General features: G+C 28.3%; 4 protein-coding genes across 4 annotated transcripts; 3 read left to right on the forward strand and 1 right to left on the reverse strand.

Moving 5' to 3' along the window:
- The first annotated feature begins 4,792 nt into the window (after positions 1-4,792).
- LOC128959102 (probable serine/threonine-protein kinase DDB_G0282963) lies at positions 4,793-9,492 on the forward strand. Its single transcript, XM_054305045.1, has 2 exons — positions 4,793-4,826; positions 6,371-9,492. The coding sequence occupies exon 2, from the start codon at positions 6,406-6,408 to the stop codon at positions 9,490-9,492; it is 3,087 nt and encodes a 1,028-aa protein (XP_054161020.1). The 5' UTR covers positions 4,793-4,826; positions 6,371-6,405.
- A 1,663-nt stretch (positions 9,493-11,155) lies between these two features.
- LOC128959130 (lipoyltransferase 1, mitochondrial-like) lies at positions 11,156-12,557 on the reverse strand (the record flags this gene model as incomplete). The annotated part of the gene is made up of 3 exons (XM_054305070.1): positions 11,784-12,557; positions 11,571-11,696; positions 11,156-11,497 (listed from the first exon to the last, which is right to left on the reverse strand). Coding segments are annotated over exons 1-3 (1,182 nt in total), but the record flags the coding sequence as incomplete, so codon positions are not given.
- An 885-nt stretch (positions 12,558-13,442) lies between these two features.
- LOC128959122 (SKI2 subunit of superkiller complex protein-like) lies at positions 13,443-16,975 on the forward strand. Its single transcript, XM_054305063.1, has 4 exons — positions 13,443-13,973; positions 14,065-16,337; positions 16,397-16,531; positions 16,647-16,975. The coding sequence occupies exons 1-4, from the start codon at positions 13,511-13,513 to the stop codon at positions 16,932-16,934; spliced, it is 3,159 nt and encodes a 1,052-aa protein (XP_054161038.1). The 5' UTR covers positions 13,443-13,510; the 3' UTR covers positions 16,935-16,975.
- Positions 16,976-18,117: 1,142 nt separating this feature from the next.
- Positions 18,118-21,315, forward strand: LOC128959116 (innexin inx2-like). Its single transcript, XM_054305058.1, has 14 exons — positions 18,118-18,200; positions 18,302-18,320; positions 18,434-18,515; positions 18,987-19,039; positions 19,197-19,243; positions 19,327-19,366; positions 19,440-19,522; positions 19,648-19,720; positions 19,800-19,978; positions 20,053-20,219; positions 20,360-20,428; positions 20,518-20,624; positions 20,848-20,915; positions 21,029-21,315. Exons 1-14 carry the CDS (start codon positions 18,168-18,170, stop codon positions 21,170-21,172), a joined length of 1,164 nt encoding a protein of 387 aa, XP_054161033.1. The 5' UTR covers positions 18,118-18,167; the 3' UTR covers positions 21,173-21,315.
- The last annotated feature ends 3,116 nt before the right edge of the window (positions 21,316-24,431 follow it).

A 24,431-nucleotide genomic window follows, 5' to 3' on the forward strand; every position in this document is an offset into this window, starting at 1 on the left:
GTATATATACTAAAGTATAATATATAAGCTAAATGTATATTTGGCTATATTTACACAATGTTTACCCATAATTTTTATCGTTATTTTTTTCAACTTTGATACTCTTATTATTATGATTATTATTTTAACATATTTTTGGTCAAAAATAACATATTTTTAAATATCATATATATATATATACATATATTGGACCATCTATTGTTTGCACATTATTTCATTATCACTATTTTAACTAATAGGCTAACTGTATGTATATATATATATATTTTGTTTACTTGTTTATTACAATTATTATTATTATTATTATTATTATTATTATTACAGTCCAATCAAACATTAAACATAAGAGTGAAAAAAAAAATTTTGTTTTTGACATTATTTTACACTATTTGTTGATTAAATATTTAGACTGTACTATCAGTTCCCCTACAAATATAGACTATTATTATTATTATTATTATTTGGATATTATATTTTTGGGTAAGTTTTTAAATGCGGAAATATATATATTTTTTTAATTTTATTTTTTGTTGTTGTTGTTGATTTGTTTATCTATTATAACAATTTAAAAATTATATAAATCTAATATATATATAAATTGATATTTTATTTTTTTATATAAACTTGTGTTTATAAATAATTTTCACAACTGATTCGTTATTATTGTTGTTATATTAATTTAATTAAATTTGTTATGTTATGACAAAATGTTATTACAGTACTATACTTATCACTGATAATAAAAATAGGCTATTACTTGACATTATGATATTGTTAAAAAAAATATATATATATACAATAAATATACCATTAAATATGTGTTAAATTGGAGGCACCCATGCATATGTGGGTGGATGGAGGGGGTTCCCATGTAGTTTTTTTTTATTAAATAAAAATGTATATTTAGTATATACCGTATATATATATCATATATATGAACAATAGCTTAGACATTATGTAGATAATAATAAATTACTTTTAGATAAAATTATTTTTATATACATACAACATATTGAATATATATATATATATATTATCAATATATAAATTAAATTGAAATTTATTTTTGATGTCATTTTATATTTTATTGCCTTTAAGTTTTCACAAGTGAACTAAAACAGGCGTTTTTGTCTCTCTGTATGTATGGATGTGTGAGTGTGTGTGTGTGTGTGTGTGTGTGTGTGTGTGTGTGTGTGTGTGTGTTGTCAATGAAAATAACAGTTTTTATGACATCGAAAGGTTGCACTTTTCGTGTCATTGCATTTGACTATACGATTAGACCCATAATAAGGGCCACACAATTTATACATACATACAGTACATACCAATTGCATATATACTTTATATATATATATTTATTTTGAGCCCCGAGTTTGTCATACAATTTTCGGTAGAGAGAGAGAGATCAGTTTATGAATGAGTCAAACATATATATAAATGTTATAATATATATAACTGACCATTTGGTATGAAAAGATGCCCATTTGGATGCCCAGTGCCCAGTATAGTGCCCAACACTGGTATCATAGTCTCTCTCTCTCTCTCTCTCTCTCTCTCTCTCTCTCTCTCTAACAGTTCACTGCCAACAGTGACCATTGAGATTGACGTCCGATACGACAAACACGAGACACCAGACACGAGAACTATTAAATATTCTCCCCTAACATAACCTCTCTCTCTCTCTCCCATTCACTCACCCACTCACTCACTTACTTTCACTCATTGACTTTTTCAATGAAAAATTGCTTTACATTTGCATTTCAAGTCAAATAATATAGTTTTAACCAAATACTAAACATATATACACACAATAGTTGGATATAAATTATTGTTACAAATAATATATATATATATAGAAAACGCATTGAGAGAATCGGTTTTTATTGCTTATATAATTATATACAATGTATTATATATGTATATATATATATATTGAATCAATATATATACAGTATATATAGATATATATATATATATATATACAAACTTTTAGTGGTTATTATTGCCTATTATAATATTTATTTAAATAGTCTGACAATGATAATGCTGTATATAAGAGTTATATATATTTTTAGTATAATGTAATTATTTTTAAATGTCATAAATAATAATAATTGTTTAAATATTAATAAAATCATTTTTTTGTTGTTTAATATATATATATATATATTTTTTAAAAATACAAGCTATTTATTAGCTATGGCTATATAATGTTACAAATATTTAATTAATCCTAACTAAATAATTGTGTAATTAATTTTGTTTGTTTTTATGTATTTTTAAATAAATATATATATATATAATTATATTGTATACCACTCACTATGCAATTTAATTAGATTTTGTCAAAATATACTGTATATATATATACAGTAAATGATATTTTTTTTAATTAAAATATTTTTATTTAAATTGCAATATTGTTGGTATATATATAAAGTTATATATATTTAATAAATATAAGCAACATAAGTTAGTTGCAGCCAATTGTCAATAACAGTTGCAATAATAATAATAATAATAATAATAAATGCCAAAACTATAAGAGATTAATAAATACAGTTACGATGATGAGTGTCTACTACTAAGTTACTATTACTGTACTAACTGTGCTGTATTACTACTACTACTACTACTAAACTGGTAGTATATTTGTGATAAAAATATTGATCTATCAAAATGGAGAAATATATTGATGTATATATATATATATATATATAACTGTATATAACTTTATATGATGAGGAAAATATTGTAGTGCAATGTTGCTATTTGTTGATTAATAATTGGTGGGCGCAAAAAAACAACATAACATAACATAACATTATATTATATATTTTTAGATACAGAATCTAAATGTTATACTACCAGTACTATTACACATACGTTATAATTATATGACTACTCTATGTGTGTGTGTGTGTGTGTGTGTGTTGTTAGCCCATAGACATACAAATTAATTGATGAACAGTTATGCAACCAACAAAAAAAAACATATAACAGTCCTCTCTTAAAGACAAGAAAACATTTGTCTACTAAACATATGATATATAATATATATATATATATATAATATATTTTAGGCCGTCTTTTCTCAACCTTGGCTTTGCTGTTTGGTGTTTGGCTTTGACCGACTATTTTTAGGGTCGTCTCTCTCTCTCTCTCTTTCCTAATGCTCTAACAATTTGTTGTAATATTGATTTTTTTCTCATCTTTCACTCACTGTTTTTACTCTTTGACTACAACTACTACTACTACTACTAGTAGTAGTCGTAATAGTGAGTGAGTGAGTGAGAGATACAAACACTTTGTGAGAGTCTGTATTTTGAGTCATAGACATACAGCACACACACACACACATGAAAGTGAGTTTAATAGTAATACATCAACAAAATTGAGATACCAAATGAAACAACAGTGTGTGTGTGTGTGTGTGTGTGTGTGTGTGTGTGTGTGTCTGAGTGAGTGAGTGAGCAAAAAATAAAAATAAAGGGGTCTAACAGTTAACAAGCCATCAGCCGTTTCATAATTCCCTCGATGATGACATTAGCCACTAGTATTGTTGTTTACCAGACATACTGTATATATACCATTCCTCTAGAAGTCTCTCTCTCTCTCTCTCTCTCTCTCTCTCTCTCTCAATACAATTTACACACACAAACAAACACTACTAGTTTTCATCAATGTTTTTACTCATACACTATAACCATACCGTCCATCCATACCGTTGTCTCTCATTTTTTTCTCTATCCTTTTTACTCTTTACTCTCTCTCTCTCTCTGTCGACTGTTTTCCCCCCTTTACTCACTCATATGAGTAACTCTCTGAGTCCACACACACACACACACACACACACACACACACACACACACACACACACACACACACACACACACACACACACACACACACACACACTCACTCACTCACTGTATTAATAGTATTGATTGTCTTGTTGTTAGTCATCATCTAATGCCCACTAATTAGGACACAAAGGATTTGTTTTATGTCTGTCACTCACTTATTAATGTCTAATCCTTTTTGGGTTATCTAACTCTTACTGTCTCTGCTCTCTCTCCTCCCGACTCTCTCTCTCTCTCTCTCTCCCGACTCCTGTCTCTCTCTAATCCTCTCTTTATTTTTTTTGTTGGCCAAAAACAGCCACTATTTCAGTGGACTCTCTCTATCTCTATCTCTCTCTCTCTCTCTCTCTCTCTCTATCTCTCTCTCGATGTCTTTGCAGTCAATTTTCACTTTTCTTTGGGCGTCAGGTTTTCTTCTTCTTTATTATTATTATACAATATATTTATATATATATAAATACTATACAATATTTGCTTAACATTTGCCATATACTACTGTGTGTGTGTAGTAAAGGGTATATTAAATTAGTATCTGTATTAGAAATAGTTATAATAATAATAACAGCAATAATAATATTATTACCCACAAAAAAAATCAATAAAATATTTGTTTTTAGCCATTTCTTACCCTTTTTTATATTTATATATATATACAATATATGACTGGTCTCTCTCTCTCTCTCTCTCTCTCTCTCTCTCTCTCTCTCACTCACTCACTCACTCACTCACTCACTCACTCACTGACTCTCTGTTCGTATAAATAATTAATATATTCATTAATCATACCATAGTTTGGTTTGTTTGTCACGTTATATATATATATATATATGACATATCTGTCATCTGATAATTAGTTTATTATATTATTATATATATTTTAAAATATATAATAATATATTTTATTCTCAATGTATTTATATAATTAAGATGTGCAGCTCCTGGGCTCTCAGTGATTTACTATTGGTATATACTGTATATATATATATATATATGATTATAATGTTATTGTTGTTGTTGTTATTGTGTGCATATGCGTGATAATTGTGAGGTCATAGTGTAGAGATGAGAGAAAGGGATGTGTAATACTAATGTAGAGTAACAACAACAGAGAGAGAGAGAGAGAGAGAGAGAGAGAGAGAGATCGTAAGGTCTGTCATATCATAGTCACACAGAGTGAGTGAGAGAGAGAGAGAGAGAGAGATAGAGAGAGAGAGAGAGAGAGATGACCATAGAGTGAGAGAGAGAGAGAGAGAGAGAGAGAGAGAGAGAGAGAGAGAGATGACCATAGAGTGAGTGAGAGAGAGAGAGAGAGAGATGACAACAATAAATCCATAGACTAAAGACTAACAACAGTAGTACTAAAGTTTGGTTTAGTTTTTGTGAATCTCTAGAGTTAATCATAAGTGCAGATATATATATACACACAGAATATATATATATATATATATATATATATACAGAATGTATACATATATATATATAAAGGCAGTAAAACAGCACTTAATGGACAGTCAGCTTTTTGATGCGTTCCTCTCTGTCAGTGACCAATAGAGTTGTGTTTTATATGGATGGGCGATGCCTTTCACTCTCTCCAATCCAGTTAGCTATGGGAGGAAGTGATAGGAGGGATAATAAACTACTACTAGTAGTGTCTTTCAGTATGTATGTGTGTGTGTGTGTGTGACACACATTGTATGTATTTATATATATATAACACTACTACTATATGTATGTGTATGTATGTATGTATGTATGTGTGTGTATGTATGTACAGTATGTTTTGTATACAGCAGTTGTATTTTGCTATTTAAAAACACACATACAGTCAGTGTATACACACACACACAGGCATGTGGTTAACTGAAAACAGTTTACATTATATGTTATAAGTTTTACTCTCTCTCTCTCTCACTCAAGTTGTGTGTGAGTGTGTGTGTGTGTGTGTTATGTTATGTTAATATAAATTATATGTATATATATTTTTGGTTATTTTTATAAGATTTTTGAAAGAAAAATGAGTTTCTTTTTTTGTGTGTATGTTTTGTTTAGATTATAATAATAAAGTTTTAACGACTTAACACACAGTTTGATATATATATATATATATATACATTCAGGAGTAGAAAAATTGTTTTAATTCAATCAATGCTATCATAAATTATGTTACAATAATTATTATTATTATAATAATATCCATAATATTTATAATAGAGAGAAAAACTTCTGTGTGTGTGTTATAAACTCTCTCTTTTATAAACAACAAAATTTTTCAGCAAAAAAAATAATATATAAAAATTTTGTTTCAATCAAAAATAACTTTAAACTTATTCACACCAAAAAAATATTCACACATTTAAAATATATATATATATATAGAAAAATATAATTTTTATTTATTTATGTTTTTTTTCAACCAAATAATTGAGAATTCCTTTTTTAAAAAAAATATTCTGTGTTTTTATTAATAATACTGTAATAAACTATTATATTTATATATATATATATAGGAATTGTGTGCACAATATAAAAGTGATCGACAAAAATGCATAACAATATGAATATGAATTCTGTGACTAATAATAATAATAATAATATTAAGCAACAACTGATGGCACGTAACGATCAGATACTGAATCTGAAACTAGAATCCAATAGCAATGTCGAGGAAGTATTTGACGACGAAGTCATCAACAATAACGACGATGAAGATGAAGAAGTCGATGACAACGACAACGACAACGATGACGACGACAACAACAGTCTGATAGACGATAGTATGGACGACATCGACGACGACGACAACAATTCTCTACCGTCGCCGCCGTCCGACACTCATATATACGGTACGTCCTATCTATCCAATGAATCCGTTGACCACCATCACCACCGCAACAACAACGGCGGTGTACATCATCATCAGCATCGTCACCACAAACATCACGAAGATATGGTCAGCGAAGGTTCGCCAATGATGGGACCGTTAGCCCAGTTGCAGAATGCACTGGAAAGGCATTCGGGAATGTTGGGCATGAATTTACCGGATTTTACCTCAACCACCAACGGTACGACACCGTCGATATTCAGCTATTCCAGCGATTCAATGAATCACAATCTAATGTTGGGTACGCCTACGGCCATCAATATGGACAACGATATTACCGGCGAACTATATCGTTGTCATCTATGCTCCTATTCGGGTACATCCAAGAGTCAATTTGAAATGCATATGAACACACATTTTGATCATAAATGTCCGTTTTGTGACTACACCTCACGTACGGAGGGCCGACTCAAGCGACACGTACGCGATTTTCATTCGGAAGTACCGCCGGACAGTTGGGCCGGTAATCGGGTACTGAAAGAGAATAGCCTGCAAGAGGGCGGCGGCGGCGGCGGTGTTGGCGACGACAGCCATAACGGCGACGACAGCGACGGCGGTCTGAATGGTAGCGGCAGTGGATCTAAGTCGAGGAAATACAAGTGCAAACAGTGCGAGTTTGTGGCCACTTGTAAACAGGAATTCTGGGATCACTCCAAAGCACACATCAAATCGGAGAAGCTGTTGACGTGTCCGAAATGTAATTTTGTTACCGAATACAAGCATCATCTGGAGTATCATTTGCGTAACCATTTCGGATCCAAGCCGTTCAAGTGTGCCAAATGTAACTACAGTTGTGTTAATAAATCAATGTTGAATAGTCACATGAAATCGCATTCAAATATCTATCAGTACCGATGCGCCGATTGTAGTTACGCTACCAAATATTGCCACAGTTTGAAACTGCATTTACGGAAATATCAACATAAACCGGCCACTGTACTCAATTTGGACGGTACGCCCAATCCGTATCCGGTTATCGATGTCTACGGTACCCGACGCGGTCCACGGCCAAAGAAACCCAAACATGGCAACAAAGCCGGCACCGGTGGTGGCGGCGGCGGCGGCCAACAAAACAACAACAGGTCATCGCTAGACTCGTCATCACTGCCCCAAACACCGATTCAGTCACCGATATCGCCAAACCTCCTGAACGTTGCATCCATTCCGCCATTAATACCCGCATCGATGGGACCGATGGGTCTGCCGTTTATGTATTCATCCAATCCGTCGTCGCTCATCCATAACGGTCTGTTAGGTTCGCCGGCAATGACGCAACTATCGCATCAAATGTCGCAATCATTGTTTGATATGTCAATAGGCGGTGGCGTCGGCGGTGGCCGACCGAAATCAGTCACTTCACCGAATGGTAATGAAAACTATAGTCAATCGCCAACCGATCGCCAGACAAATAGTAGTAATAATAATAATAATAAACTGAAGTGTAATTTCTGTGATTTTACGGCCGAAACTCGCGATCTGTTTGGCAAACATTTGTTATTACATGTGGCCGCCGAAAACCAAGACATGTGTAGCCGAATGTACGGTATGACTGGCCCGACAAGCGCCGCCGACATTGCCCATCAAAATGCAATACTACAGGAATTGACGGCCAGACAGTCGCCCGATTCCCGATATCTGTTCGAACAGATTACCGCCAATCCGGCTCTGGTCAGTACATTACTCGGAATGCATTCACTGCCCAACAAATCTGATCAGCAATTGTTGGCCGCTTCGCGGGACTGGCACTCGTCGTCGCAGTCATTGTACGAATCCATTGGTGGTAGTATTCATCAGCGAAAGGCAATGACACCGCCGACGACGACAAAAGATCACCAGTCTATGGCCACCAACGATAGTACAGCTAACGTACGATCAGAGTCGGCACCTATCAGATCAAACACAAAGAATGAGCTATTATTGTCGTCGTTGTCGTCATCAGGAGGACTGTCACCACTTCATCCCCGATCGCGAAGTAGTCCATCAAATTCATTGGAGTCATCCATCGAGTCGACGATGACTGATAGGCATCATAATCAACAGCAACAACAACAACGCAAGCATTTAAGTAGTCATTCAGAGTCATCAGCGGCGGCGATACCGCTGGACTTGTCAAGCAATAAAAGTATGTCTCCATTGGGAGGACAACAGTCAATCATCGATACGAAGACGACACTGTTTTTGGCGGCGGCGACTGCGGCTCAACAATCGCCAAAAAATCGGTGTCAATCATCCACTGATGAAGACAAGACAGCAGATAACGAGTCATTAAGACAGGGAATGGGAGGCCTAGGAGGAGGAGGAGGAGCAGTGAATCAAACATTAGCCATCAAAGACTATCATCCGGAACCACAACCACCACAGCAACAGTCAAGAGCTCAACGGCGAAAAGGACGGGCGTCTAAGCTATACATAAATCATTGTATTAATGGCGATGACGACGACGACAGCAATGATAATCATCATAATCATAATGATGGTGTTGTCGTCGATGATAATGACAATGATGATGATGATCGCCGACACCGACTACTACTATCATCAGTTGAAGAACGTATTATTATTGGTAGTGATCCAGAAATTTGTGTCGACAGTAGCAGCAAAAAACAGCAGCAGATGAACAACAATGGCCACAACAACAATGAAGAGCCACAAGTGGACAACATTATCACCAAAATCAATAGCGCAACACATCTACTCCAAGAGATTCTCGTCGATATGTATTCATTAAAGAATGATAATTATCATTAAAACAGGAGATCCATATATTACTACTACTACTACTACTACAGCTGCTGCTGATGATGATGGTTCTGGAGGTGGTGTGTCTAATCTCTGATCCAATTACCCCCCCCCCCCCCCCTAACCCACTCTCACCCCTGCCTACCCAACCATCTCTATCATTCTCTTTCTCTTAAAATATTTTTTATCATAAGATTAGTTTTTTGCAGACATAATGATATATATATATATATATATATTAATTATATATATATACCGTAATAATTAATGGCTAATATACCAAAAAAAAAATTAAATCAGTGTTGTTTTACCATTAAAATTGAATTCAATTGAATCCAATCAATCAATCAAATCAAATCAAAATCATTTTCATATGGAAAACATAATGATTACTAAATAGCATACATATCTCTATTGTATTATTAATATTATTATTATTTTAACAAACAAACAAAAATTATTTTTAATTTTTAAATTTTGTTTCACATAAAAATCATGTTTCATTAGCCAATCAATGAATAAATAAATCAACAAAAATCATAATTATTTTTTTTTTGGTAAACTAATAATAATTACAATAAATACTAATAATAATAATAACATTTATAATAATTTTTGTACATTACATTTGATTTTGTTTGTTTTTTCTCTAAAAAAAAAAATATATTATTTTGCAATATTAATAATTATAATTACAAATTTTTTATGTAATCTATTGATACAACACATTGACAAACAAATAAAAAATAAATTTAAATACACTACTAATTAATAGAGTAGTCCCAATTAAATACCAATATATATATATATATTAATACATACAATATATATATTTAGTAATATGCAATAAGAAACTAAAATCAAAATAAACAAAAAATCAAAAAATTTTATTTATAACATTAAATAATAATAATTACAAATATTTATAATTTTTTTATTTAAAAAAAAATGTAATTTAAATTTTTGAAATGCCCTATCAATTTATCAATGTAATACAATAATTTTATTGATATTATTATTATTATTATAAATTATTGATGATGATGATAATTTTTTGTCTATAAAAATAACATATACAGTATATATATATATATATCTATTGAGAAAAAATATTATTAATAATTAATATTATTGTATAAATTTTTATTTTTAAGTTTACTTACAAACTAAACAAACAACAAATTTTTTTAAAAATAGTCATTTGGTTTAATTTAAATGTGATTCACATATCAAAACAAATTTATTATATTTAAAATAATGCTATAATCAAAAAAATATTATTATTATTATTAATTAATTAATTAATGATAATAATAATATTTAACAAAAATAATAAAATCAAAATATTTATATGTAATTTGTATTTACATTACGTTGAATATATTAAAAAAATAAATAATGATATGATATATATATATGTGACATATTGTCGTCAATTAGTATTTATTTAAATAAATAATTTTTTAAATTAATTTATTTATTTTATTCAATTAAACTAAAATTATATTATTATTATATATGTAAATCTTTATATATAAAAAAAAATCTCTAACAAAACAATTTATTATTATATCAACAAAAAAAAATTATATTACAGTAAAATCTAAATAATTTCATCCAAACAACTAATTATTGAATTGCTTAAAAATTTTTCAAATTCATAATTATTATCAATTGTTTGATTATTATTAAGTGATTCATTGAGACGACTAATCACTGAATCTTTGGTAAAAGGAGTTCCCACTAAATCCAGTCTTGTTTTGAATTCTTCGCCCAACAATACTAAGCCGTCAATCATACCATGAATTACATGTATTTCCATCAAAAATCGGCTGTTTTGCCAACAAAGTTGACGATTAACTTGAAATTTAGGTGTTTTACCATAAATCCATTGCCAACTTCTTAGCGATTCTTCAATCTGATTGATTCCCGGATATAAATCTTCATCGTTGTCGTCATCGTCGTCGTCGTCGGCAGCGATTACTTCGGTAAACGGATAACTTGTGCCACTTGTCTGGTTGAAAAAAAAGTGGTCACAAAATACCGGTAATTATTATATAATATTAAACACAAAAAAAATATTTTACCGAATTTGTGTTCAACTCGATGGCCAACTCGTTGATGATATCGTTCATCGAGATGTCTGAGTTAATTGATTTCAGATTAGTCGTCGTTGAGCTAATACTTCCAGTAGCCTTACTTACCATCGATGGCTAAAATTTACAACAACAACAACAACAAAATAGTTGTTATAAACAACTTATCGGTAATTATTTTAAATGTCAATCAATTTTTTTTACCGATTCTTTGCGAATCAAACTCTTCATTCGACTTAAGTCGGCATCAATAAGAAGAGTCAAATGATGGTAACTGTTGTGAGCGCCGATACGGCTGGCAGTACCCGATATCTTGTGTCCGCTGGCGGCCACTACCAGATCTTCGCGACTATTGATCCGTAAATCAATGTCAAACTTAGTGGCCATCACTTTCTGCAGGCGAACCAAATTACCTAAACGATTGTAGCGACTCTTGTGGCCAATAAAACTGATATTCAGATTCTGTAAATCGTGATAAACAGTTCCGCCGCCGCTATTTCGGCGGACAACTTCAACGCCGTTGGCCAGACATCTGCCGACATGGACTTCGCGCCACGGATTCTGATGTCGGCCGACGACTACGGCCGGTCTGTTGCGCCACAACAACACTACCGATCGATTGGTCAGATCCGAGTTACGATAGATCCAGTCTTCGAGAGCCAGATTAGCGAAGATGTTGTCACTGCGCGAGACTAAGACATCGACAGCCAGCTGTTGTTGTTGTTGTTGTGGTTGTGGTGGTAGCCGTTGGCCACCGATTGTCAGACCATCGCTTGTTAGACATCGATGTTGTTGTTGTTGATGTTGTCGGGTATGCAGTGGCCATGTCTTCAGTGATGATCCAGACGACCAATGATTCAATAAATGATAAGATCTTTGACAGAAACCAATTGATGGTTTCAGTGTCTTCATTGTCATCAATAACAATGTCTTTTCATTCAATTACCGCAATTGTCCACTAATTTTACCGCCGATTTTTTTTTCATGACATTTGAATACTATTTTTTAAAAAATAAAATAAAATATTTTTCTTTATTATTAATAATAATTATTATTTAATATATTGTCTATCAATACATATTGAAAATATATTAAACAATTTAATAATTATCATATGATTTGATAAATAACTGTTTGTTTCAAATAAAAAACAAAATCACAATTTAATTACACATTTAATTCATCAAAAAAAAAATTAATAACAATTTGTTTAAAAAAAACAATAACACATGTCTATCACGTGACTATTGTTTAGATACTATTATTATAAGAGAAAATTATTTTATTTTAATTTATTTTTTAAATTAAATTTAAATTTGCCGTTAATTTTCCCAAACATTTATTTAGATTATTATATAAAAATATATATATTTAAAAAAAATTTAACCTAGTATAGTTTATGAATTTTTATTCAAGTTATAATATTTGAATTTTATAGTTATTTATACTGTAATAAAAAAATACAGTAATAATAATAATAAATAGTCAATAGATGTCACATAACATACAATAATATATATTAATACATACAACGCGTGCTTTAAATACATAATAACAATATGTTTTTTGGATAAAACAAAAAATGTTATTAAAAATAATTAAATACAAAAAAAAATTTATACAATAAAAATGTATTAATAATAATAATAATAATAAATATTTATTAATATCAATGATATGTAACAATCATTATTATGTAATAATAATAATAATCAATAGTTTTTTTTTTTTGAAAAACAACTAATCATTTAATTTTTAAATATATTTATTAATTTATAGTCAAAATTGTTTTAAATTTATAAATCATTAAAACAAAATTGTTGATCACTTTTATTATTAATCAATCATATCATCAAAAAAAAAAAAAAAAAAAAAAATTGTCCATAAAATTTGATCCCAAGTAATAAAAACCAATCAAAAAAAAAAAAAATATGTCTAACGATTGTAGAAATAGTTTGTCAAAGATGTCGATGAAAGACAACGACAACGACGACAACAACATCAGTGGTTTAGACGATAATAATGAAGAACAAGAACTAGAAGAAGAAGATGAAGACACTAAAGAAGAAAAGTTTGTCGAAGTATTGGACGTCAAAAAAGATAAGTTAAAGTTTACGGAAGAAGTTTTCAAGAAACAGGTCCCCCAATTGGCCAAACAGTTTCCGTTTTCGTTGGACGTCTTCCAGATGCAGGCCATACGACATCTTGAGCGGCGACACAATGTGTTTGTTGCCGCCCATACGTCGGCCGGCAAGACAGTAGTGGCCGACTATGCCATTGCGATGGCCTTCCGTGACCAGTGTCGGGTCATCTATACGTCGCCGATCAAAGCCCTGTCCAATCAAAAGTACAGAGACTTTAAGCGAGAGTTCACGGATGTCGGCCTTCTTACAGGTTTTTTTCATTGATTGATCCATCACTTTGATTGGCTGAAGACTAACCCAATGGTTATATAATCTCTTTTTGTTGTCTAACTATTTCTCAGGTGACGTCCAAATCAATACCGAATCCAAGTGTATGATAATGACTACCGAAATACTATTGCAAATGTTATACAATTCGTCCGAAATGGTCAACGAACTCGAGTACGTAATCTTCGACGAGTGTCACTATGTAAACGATCCGGAAAGAGGTCATGTCTGGGAAGAGGTGTTCATTATGTTACCGAAACATTGTAAACTGGTACTACTAAGCGCTACGGTTCCCAATGTTGTCCAATTTGCCGACTGGTTAGGTCGTATTCGGCGGGAAAAAACATACGTAGTGTCCACTTACGAACGACCCGTTCCGCTCGAACACTATCTGTATGTTGGCCGCGACGGTAAAAGTAAACATTCAAGATTTATGATCATCGACGGCAAAGGCAACTTCCAGAAGGACAACTACAAAGAGGCCGAACAGGCGATGACGGACTACAAGAAACGATACGGTTTTATCAAACGATGTCAACAAACCGAGACAAACATCTATTTGAATCTGATTCGGCATTTGCACGAAAAAGACAAATTGCCGGCCATTTTCTTTACCCTATCGCGTAACCGATGCGACTCTAATCTCGACAATCTGATGGCTATCAAAGAGTCGTTCAATTTGATCGACCGGAAAGAAGAGTCGCGTATTCATGGATTCATTCACAAACACCTGAGACGGCTGCCCGACTGCGACCAAAAGTTGCCGCAAATTCAAAAGTGTGTCCAAATGCTGAAAAAAGGTTTAGGTGTTCATCATTCGGGTGTATTGCCGCTAATGAAAGAGATGACAGAGATATTGTTTTCCGATGGTCTAATCAAAGTACTGGTGGCCACTGAAACATTTGCAATGGGCGTCAATATGCCGGCCCGTACTGTCGTTTTCGATTCAATCGAGAAACACGACGGCACTCAACGTCGCGATCTATTGTCATCGGAATACATTCAGATGGCCGGCCGAGCCGGTCGTCGAGGCAAAGATGACAGCGGAACTGTTATCATACTATGCAAGTACGACATTCCCGATTCGCCAATATTGACTAATCTGATCCAGGGATCGGCTACGAAATTGGTGTCGAAATTTCGACTAACCTATCATATGATATGTAATCAACATAAAAGTTCGGCCGACAGTGGCGGCAAAGATGGCGAAGACGAGACCGGCGATGAAGGTATCGAAAAGTTTTTGGAAAGATCTTTTGGCGAACATAATCGTCACAAACAATCAAACGATTTGAATCAACAGTTGGATTCGCTTAGGAAACAGTTTGACGACCAATTGGCAACCATTGACCGATGCGACCAGTGTTCAGACATCGAAGTCTTCTACCAGTGCTACGATAATTATGTAGAAAGTTTGCAGACAATTATGCCGACCATCTGCCAGAAAGCACTGGAAAAAGGACGACTAACCAGTGGACGTGTTGTGGCCATCGATAGTGTGACCGCTAACGCTCCCACCGCCACCGCCACCAATGGTCGACCGAAAAATCCGTTTGATTACGCAGTAGTATTGATGGCCAATAAAAGCAAAACCAATAGTTTAGTTTCAACGCTAAAAGTCTTGTCGCTCGCCGGCGACGACAGCTTTGAATACAAGACTATTGATGTCGGATCTGTTCATAAAATATTGAACAAACAAATCAAAGCCAAGTCTATCGACGTGAGAGCCATTGTCGATGAAAATGAAAACTCCAGAAACAAATACAAATCAAAAGACGAAACACTGATGGTTATCGAAAAACTAAGACAACTGTCACTACCGGATAACTATCAGATTTTGAACGTGGAATCTATTGATCCGAAAACTAATCTGCAAATCAAAGATATCGATTCAGTGGAAAAGATCAACAGATATCTGGATTTATCAAATAAATTGGTGACATTCGAGTGTATCAAATGTCCGACATTTGTCAAACATTTTGATAGTATAGTAAATAAGATGACACTCCGGAAGCAAATGGATGAAATTGATTATAAACTATCGTCCGAAAGTCTTCAGTTTCTACCAGAATATGGTACACGACTGAAGGTATTGGAATCGTTGGATTATATCAATCAATATCATCGGCTAGAATTGAAAGGTAAAATGGCGTGTCTTATGTCCGAACACGAGCTGGTTATCTGCGAAATGTTGACCCGAAATGTTTTGGGAAACGCATCCCATGAATCCGATCTCAATCATCAAGAGATTGCGGCTCTTATGTCCGGTTTTGTCTATCAATCCAATGCCGTCGCCGACGACGACAAAATTGCCGAAGATTTCAAATGGAGTCCAAAACTCAGAGAGGTTTGTCATCTGTTTGTTTTTAAGATATATTTTTTAATATTATTGTTGAAATTTTTCAGAAATATAACGAAATAAAGGCCATCGAGTGTATGATTAGGTTGCGTGAGCGTGACTTCCAGGTGCCCGACCAGGCCATCAACTCTGAGCTTAACTTTGGATTAGTTAAAGTCATCTACGAATGGGCTAATGGAAAGGTATGTATCGTTTAATAATATTAACAATAATATCGTAATTTATCGCTAAGTTTTACTAATCAATTGCTTGTTTTATATATATATATATATATATATCAATCAAATATATGTCCAGTCGTTTATCAATGTAATGGAAGAGTGTGTCGTCCAGGAAGGCATAATCGTCCGGTGCATTCAACGATTGGATGAACTGTTAAAGTTTGTCAAATTGGCGGCCAAAATGATGGGCAACGATATACTGGAAAAACTCATAGAAGAGTCGTCGAAATCTATCCGAAGAGATATTGTCTTCTTTCCCAGTCTTTATACAAGCGATGACAACAACGATAATGACAACAACAACGATGAGGACAATGTCGTCATCGATGCTAATAACGAAAATCTTAGCTTTAATTTTGTTTAACAAATAACAACAACAACAAAATGATTACAATTTAACTATTTATTAAATATATATATATTTGTAAATGAGAAACAAAAATAATAATAATAATAATGTATGAAATGTTTAATTAATTTGATTTGATTTGTGTTTTATATGTTTTATATATATATATATATATATTATTTACAACAACAACAACAAAAACAATCCATACAGACATATAATTTTGAATTATTTTTTTTTTTATTTTTTTTAACTAAATATGAATAATCATGATTTTTATTTTTTTTTTAAATATTAAATTTATTAAATAACTTTTTTTTATGATGATGATGAGAGGAAATGATATATAAATATATATATATATATTTTAATTGTATTATTTATTTTTATAATTACAATAATAATAATAATAAATGCCATTTTAATTATGCTTAACGATAGGATCAAAGTCTAACACCAGTAATAATTATATTATTATTATTATTATTATATATATTTAAAAAAATAGAAAATATTTTTTTCTAACAAAAACATTACAAAAAATTTTACCTTTTTTTTACGTTAATATATATTATTTTTTTTTTTAAATGTTTTTATACTAAAACAAAATTATTTAATGTCATTTAAAAAAAAAATGTTTATATATTGAATTAGTATTGAAAATATATTTTCTCTTATTTATTATTTTTATTTTTAGTACAAATTGTAGACTTGTTTAATACAATGTGTATACTTGTATTGACTTGAAAATTGTTATCATCAAAAAAAAAAAAAAAATTTAATATACATAGGAATCGCTAAATATTAGTTATACTATAACTATAACTATTAATTGGTGTTAAAAATAATTTATCAACAAAAATAATAACCGTTGACTACTATCAAAAAAACCAAACCAACCAACTAACCAACCAACAAAAATAAATTTTATTAAACTTTTATTATCAACACTAAAAAAATAACTACAGTAAAGTTTCATTTTGTGTGCCATATTATTTATCACTAAAAAAATTAATTAATTAATATGTGAAATGAAATTATAATTATGACTCTTGATTATTAATATTATTACTAATTTTTTTTCTCCTATATGGTACACACTATTAGTAATAATAATAATAAGTGAATGTTATAATTATTATAATAATTATTGTTGTTTAAGTGGATATAGATATCTATTTATATATATATATATTATTTTATAAGGGAGTGTACGCCTAATATTTAAGGCCCCCTAACTTAGTAGTAATGTCCGGTTTGGTCAAACTTGGTGTGCCTTTGGTTAGCTAATTATATTATTATTTTTATTTATAAATAATTTTATTAAATAATTAAATTAATTTAATTTTTTGTTTGTTTCAACTATATATATATATATATAGGATAGGCTTAAATATTTGAGTATGTATTTAATTATTTTTAAAAAAAAACTTTATTTTGATTTATATACAATAATTTGTTGTTAATTTTAATTTAATTTTTGTTTTATTTTTTTAAAAATCAAATTAATCTAGCTAAAATCAAAGCTGTTACAATTGATGATCTGGTATTTCGATTGCATTATAGATTTACATTTACAGCAATTTTAGTTGTTAGGTAAGTTTGCTTTGTATTTATTTGCTAAATTAATTTTCACTTAATTTTTTAACAATTTTTAAAACAATATTTAACTATTAAATATTTTTTTTTAAAATATATAATTAATAGGTTATTAAAAATGTTAAAAATTAACTATTTAGCTAGTTTGAACTTTTTTTTATGAATAATAATTTATTTTCTAAAAACATTAAATTAGTTCCAATAATAATAATAATAATAATAATAAATTTAGTTAAATTGTTTATAACTTATTTAATTATAATTTACATATATTTTGTTGTACATTATCATCATAATTGTGTTTAATTTAGATTTAGATATGTCTAAAAAAAATTGTATAAAAATATTAAAATTTTAGAAAATTGTATTATAAATAGATATTCTAAAACAATATAATTAATTATTTTTTTTTATAAAAAAGTATATTATTATTGTAATTATTTTTTTATTATTATAAATAATATATAGTATTTTGATAACTGGTGAACAATTTTTCGGCAAACCTATCAAATGTATAAAAGGTATTAAATTTTTTTTTTTGTAATTTATATATTGAAATAATTTATTTTTCAAACAAAAAAATCCATTAATTAATCTGATTTGTAATTTATAATATCTATTTGATAACTGATTTTACATTTCGATAATTTTATTATTATTATCATTATTATCATTTAGGTGCCGGTGCTGAAGTACCTGAAAAACTAATTGAATCATTTTGTTGGGTCAGTTAGCTTTTTGTTATTATTATTATTATTATTATTATTTAATTATCGACAAAAAAAATCTAATCGTTTGGCAATTACAGGTCGAGGGAACCTTTACTCTACCGAAAGCCCTAATTAAAGGTATTATATTATATATATATATATATAAATTATTGATTTTATTTTAACCAATTTTTTTTGTATAATCATTTAGCTATCGATAAGGAGATACCGGCGCCAGGAGTGGAACAGTTCTATGAAAAAGATGAAGTTCTTGAGCACTCGTATTATCAATGGGTAAATCCATAGACAAGCATACAGACAATTGAGAGACAATTTGATTTTTTAATTAAAAATTTTCAGTAATTTTATATTAATTAAATAAAAAATAATTATTGTTTTTCTTTATAAACAAAAAATAGGTTTCTCTGGTTTTGTTTCTCCAGTCGCTATGTTTTTATATAACTCGATATCTTTGGAAAAAATGGGAAAAAAGTAATAATTATTAATTTAATTATAATTTAATTTATTAATAATTTAATTATTAATTTAAACAACAAAAAAAAAATAATAGACAAAATCAAAGGCTTGATTAGCGGTTTGAATAAAGTAATCCTAGAGAAGAATGAAAAGATAAAAACTTGCGAAGGTTTGGCCAAACGGTTGGTCGACACCCGAGGAAAATATAATGCCTACGCTTTCCGCTATTTCATCTGCGAAGTACTCAACTTTCTCATTGTTATACTTCAGATGGTATATAAAAAGTGTTTTATTAATTAAAAGTTTTGATTTTATTCAATAAATTGATTTTTATTTTTATTTAATAGGTATTTATCAATTGGTTTCTCGGTGGCGAGTTTGCCCGTTACGGTATCAATGTATTGAATTATATTGACCGAGACCCGAACCTATCGGAAGATCCCATGTCCCGGGTATTCCCGAAGCTAACTAAGTGCACATTCAGGCAATTTGGTCCATCCGGTGATATTAAACGGTATATATGTATATCCTATCTATATATAGCCAATATATTTATAATAATAATTATAGTATTATTATTCAATACAATTTAAAATTTCTAATATTTAATTAATTTTTTGTTTGTTTTATAATTAAAATTTTCAATTAATTTAGTTTCGATAATCTATGTCTACTTCCGCATAATATACTCAACGAAAAAGTTTATATTGTATTGTGGTTTTGGTAAGTGTTTTCTGTTTGGATTAAAAATTACCGATAAATTTGTTAAAATTATTAATTTTTTGTTATATATCTATATTTATATATTTAAGGCTCTATGTGTTGGTCATAGCATCGGGACTTATGGTCTTATATCGGCTAATTATAATGGCTTTCCCACAAAGTCGTTATTATCTATTGCATAAATTGCATCATTTAGGTATATAAATATATATATATATACCGGTATATATTGTATATTAATATAAAAATTATTGTATTATTTTATTTATAGAAAGTATTATTATTATTATTAATAATTTGATTGATTTGATTTTATAATTTGATTTTTATCTATTATGATTAAAATCTAGATTTTTTTTTAAAAATAGAAATAATTATAATTTAATTACCAAATTGTTTTTTTTCTATTATTTTAACAGTTCAACCAAAACATTTTGATACAATTATAACACATTATAGTTATGGTGATTGGTTTGTATTATTTTTGGTATGTATTGGTATTTATTTATTTTAAAATACTAGTAATTATTGTTTTGTTAACTAAATTTATTTTAATATTTTTGATTTTTTAAATTTTGTTTTAATTTGTATCACAAATAGTTGGGCAAAAACCTGGATTGTATGCACTATAGGGATGTAATTGAAGAGATTAGCAAACGATTGGACAATACCGGCGATGAAGAAGAGCCGCTACAGAATCACTACAACGACGATGAATACGACGCCTCCGAAAGCAAAGTCTAAGACAATAACCACAAAAAAATCATTTATTTTTCGGTCATTTTTTTAGGAAAATTTTAATCAATTTTTTTTAACAAAAAAAAAGTTTATTTTTGTGTGTTATTTTGTGTATTGTTATTGTCATCAACAAAAAATATTATTATTATTATTATTATTATTATCGATATATTATATAATAGGATTGTACTGTATAAGTGTGTTATGCTATTTAAATGATTTAAATTAACTAATTTTTTTAATAATAAATAATTAAATTCTGTAATTAATAATTTTAAAAAATACTAATTATTAGAATAATAATAATAATGTCATAATAATCATCTTTTTTTTAAAAAAAAAATCAAATTTTTAATTATGATATGTAATTTTTTTTTAAAAAATAAATTTTCTAATAAAAAACAATTACAATAAATTTATAAACATTTATGCAATATATTAATTATGAAAATTCAAAAAATTGAATGTATAATACATTAGATGTTTAAACTTTATATTTAATTTTTTAAAAATAATAAACTAGGTAATTGTTTATATTTATAAGTCATTATCATATTATAATAATGTTAATATTATATTTAAATTTGGATATTATTGATATATTATATCTAATTTGAATTTTTTAAATTATTTTATTATTTTTATTATAAAGTTATATTCAAAATGTAATTTGATTTTAAAATGCTATTTTTAATTTTTAATTTTTCATATTAATTATAATAATCATACAGTATATTCATATTAATTTATTATAAATATGTATATATATTGTTTAATTGTTTATTTTAAGATCATATTTAAAATTATCATATTATTATTATTATAGTGATTAATAATAAATGATATGATATTTTATAATTATTGATTGCACTAATACTAATGCTAAATATTGATAATGTAATTATACTGTATATTAAAAATGTTTTACATTATTAATAATATACTGTAATTTTATATATAATTATAGTATAATTTAATTGAATATTTATATCTATTAAAAATAGTTTTAATTCAATTTATAAATTTATTTTAATTATTTATGGCTGATAATTTGAAATTGTTAAAATTAATTTTAATAGTAATAATAATTTAGATATAAAAACATTAATTGTTAAGATTTTTATATAGTATAATAATAATAATAATTTTATTATTACGACATTAAGTATTATATTATTATTATTATAGTCTAGAAATTTATAATATTGTACTAAAAATTAATACGATTTTTACTTTTAATAAAAAAAATTATTTGATAAACAAATAGTCTCTCTCTCTCTCTCTCTCTCTCTCTCTCTCTCTCTCTCTCTCTCTCTCTCTCTCTCTCTCTCTCTCTCTCTCTCTCTCTCTCTCTCTCTCTCTCTCTCTCTTAAGTCTCTTAAGTCTCTATTTAGACATTATTTCAGCAATACTTCAAAAAATTTTAGATAAAGATTTTTATTTGTACTAAAATACTTGTTAGAGTAAAGGCCTAGAAATATATCACTAAATATTTTTTTTAAAAAGATATAATATATCATATCATATGATGATAGCATTCAATAGTCTACAACAAAAATATATATGTGTTTTACTTTATCTTAAAGTAATAAATTTTCAAAAAAAAATGTTTTCACTTCAAGTGATAAATTGTTTTATATATATATATATATATATATATATAATTTTCTTCAAGTAATATACAGATATTTAATATCTCTTCAAATAAAATATATTACAGTAAATACAGTGTAGATGTCTGTATATAATCTACTAAATTGAATACAATTTGCTAACAAAAATGTCAGTACAGTATAAATTAAATAAATAAATAAATATAAATGGATTATATGTTGCTTACAATAATGTCATTATATTTATTATTATTTATAAAAAATATAATTAATTTTTCAAATATTTTCAATACGATATGTATTACGTGAGAACACATATAATAATTTTTTTTTTAATAAATACAATATAATTGATTGTTTCAAATGGCATTCAAAAATGCTAATCATTATTATTATTATTATATTTAATTTTTTCATAACTAAATTACCAGTAAAAATATCAAATCAAATAAAAAGTAATAGTGTTATTGATAAGAAAAATTAAGTTAATTTTCATAAATAAAATGTTATTTACAGTATAATAATAATAATACTAATAATTTTTTATGATTCAAATAAATTGCATTTATAACACTTGAAGATTAATTATAGTACCAATAAATCTATATAAATGTATATATAATTTACAGTACAATCTTTAGTGTACTAAAAGTGTGAAATTATTTATTTATTTATTTATTTATAACACTTTTTTTTAACTTTCTTTAAGTAGTTTTTTAGTGCAAATAATAAATATAAATAAATTTAGTCTATATTATATAGATTTAATTTTGAAAAAATAATAGATATATTATTATTATTATTAATAATTATAAAATAAATTTTTTTATAAACAATATTATTTGAATATACATTGAATTCTATGATCAAATATTTTTTTATTATCAATTGCGGCAATTGATACTAAAAACTAAATAAATATTTTTGTCTATAATAGAAATAATAAATAATAAATAAAACAAATACAGATAATAATGATTCAGATATTATAAATTATTTAAAAACATTTAATACATTTTTAACCTGATCAATTGGGTCACACAATTTTACCCAGACAACCTACTTATATTACATATAATATTACATAAAAAAAATTTTTGTTATTATTATCATAAATATACTGTATATAAAAAAACATAATATATTGTTATTACAGAAAAAGAGAGATATAATAATTATTAATATATTTTTATATAAAAAAAATAATTATTTATACATTAGAGACTATGACTTTTTTTTCGTAAAAAAAATATTTATTTAATTATTTATTTATTCACTTAAAAAAAACCAGACAAACAAAATTCATAAATCAATTATTTAGTACAACTTAAGGATTATTATTATTATTATTATTATTTTATTTTGTTGTGTTAATGTCATAAAATCGATAATAATCCTAAAATTTATGATAATATCTGCAATATATATTTGCATTTATATAACTTTAAATTTATTTTTATTTTTTAATTAATCTAAAGTTATAATCTTTCACCAAAAAAAACATTTATTTTAATAAAAAAAAAGTAGACCCATTAAAAAAATAAAGTTAATATTATTTTTATTTTTTTTATTTCGCAAAAAGAGGATAAATGGTTATATGGTTTACATAGATATTATTATTATATAATATTAAATATAATTTGTTATATAAT

This window comes from Oppia nitens, unplaced genomic scaffold (genome assembly GCF_028296485.1).
Source record: "Oppia nitens isolate AA-2021 unplaced genomic scaffold, nextdenovo-longstitch-racon4-pilon3 scaffold41_pilon_pilon_pilon, whole genome shotgun sequence".
Classification (NCBI taxonomy): domain Eukaryota; kingdom Metazoa; phylum Arthropoda; class Arachnida; order Sarcoptiformes; family Oppiidae; genus Oppia; species Oppia nitens.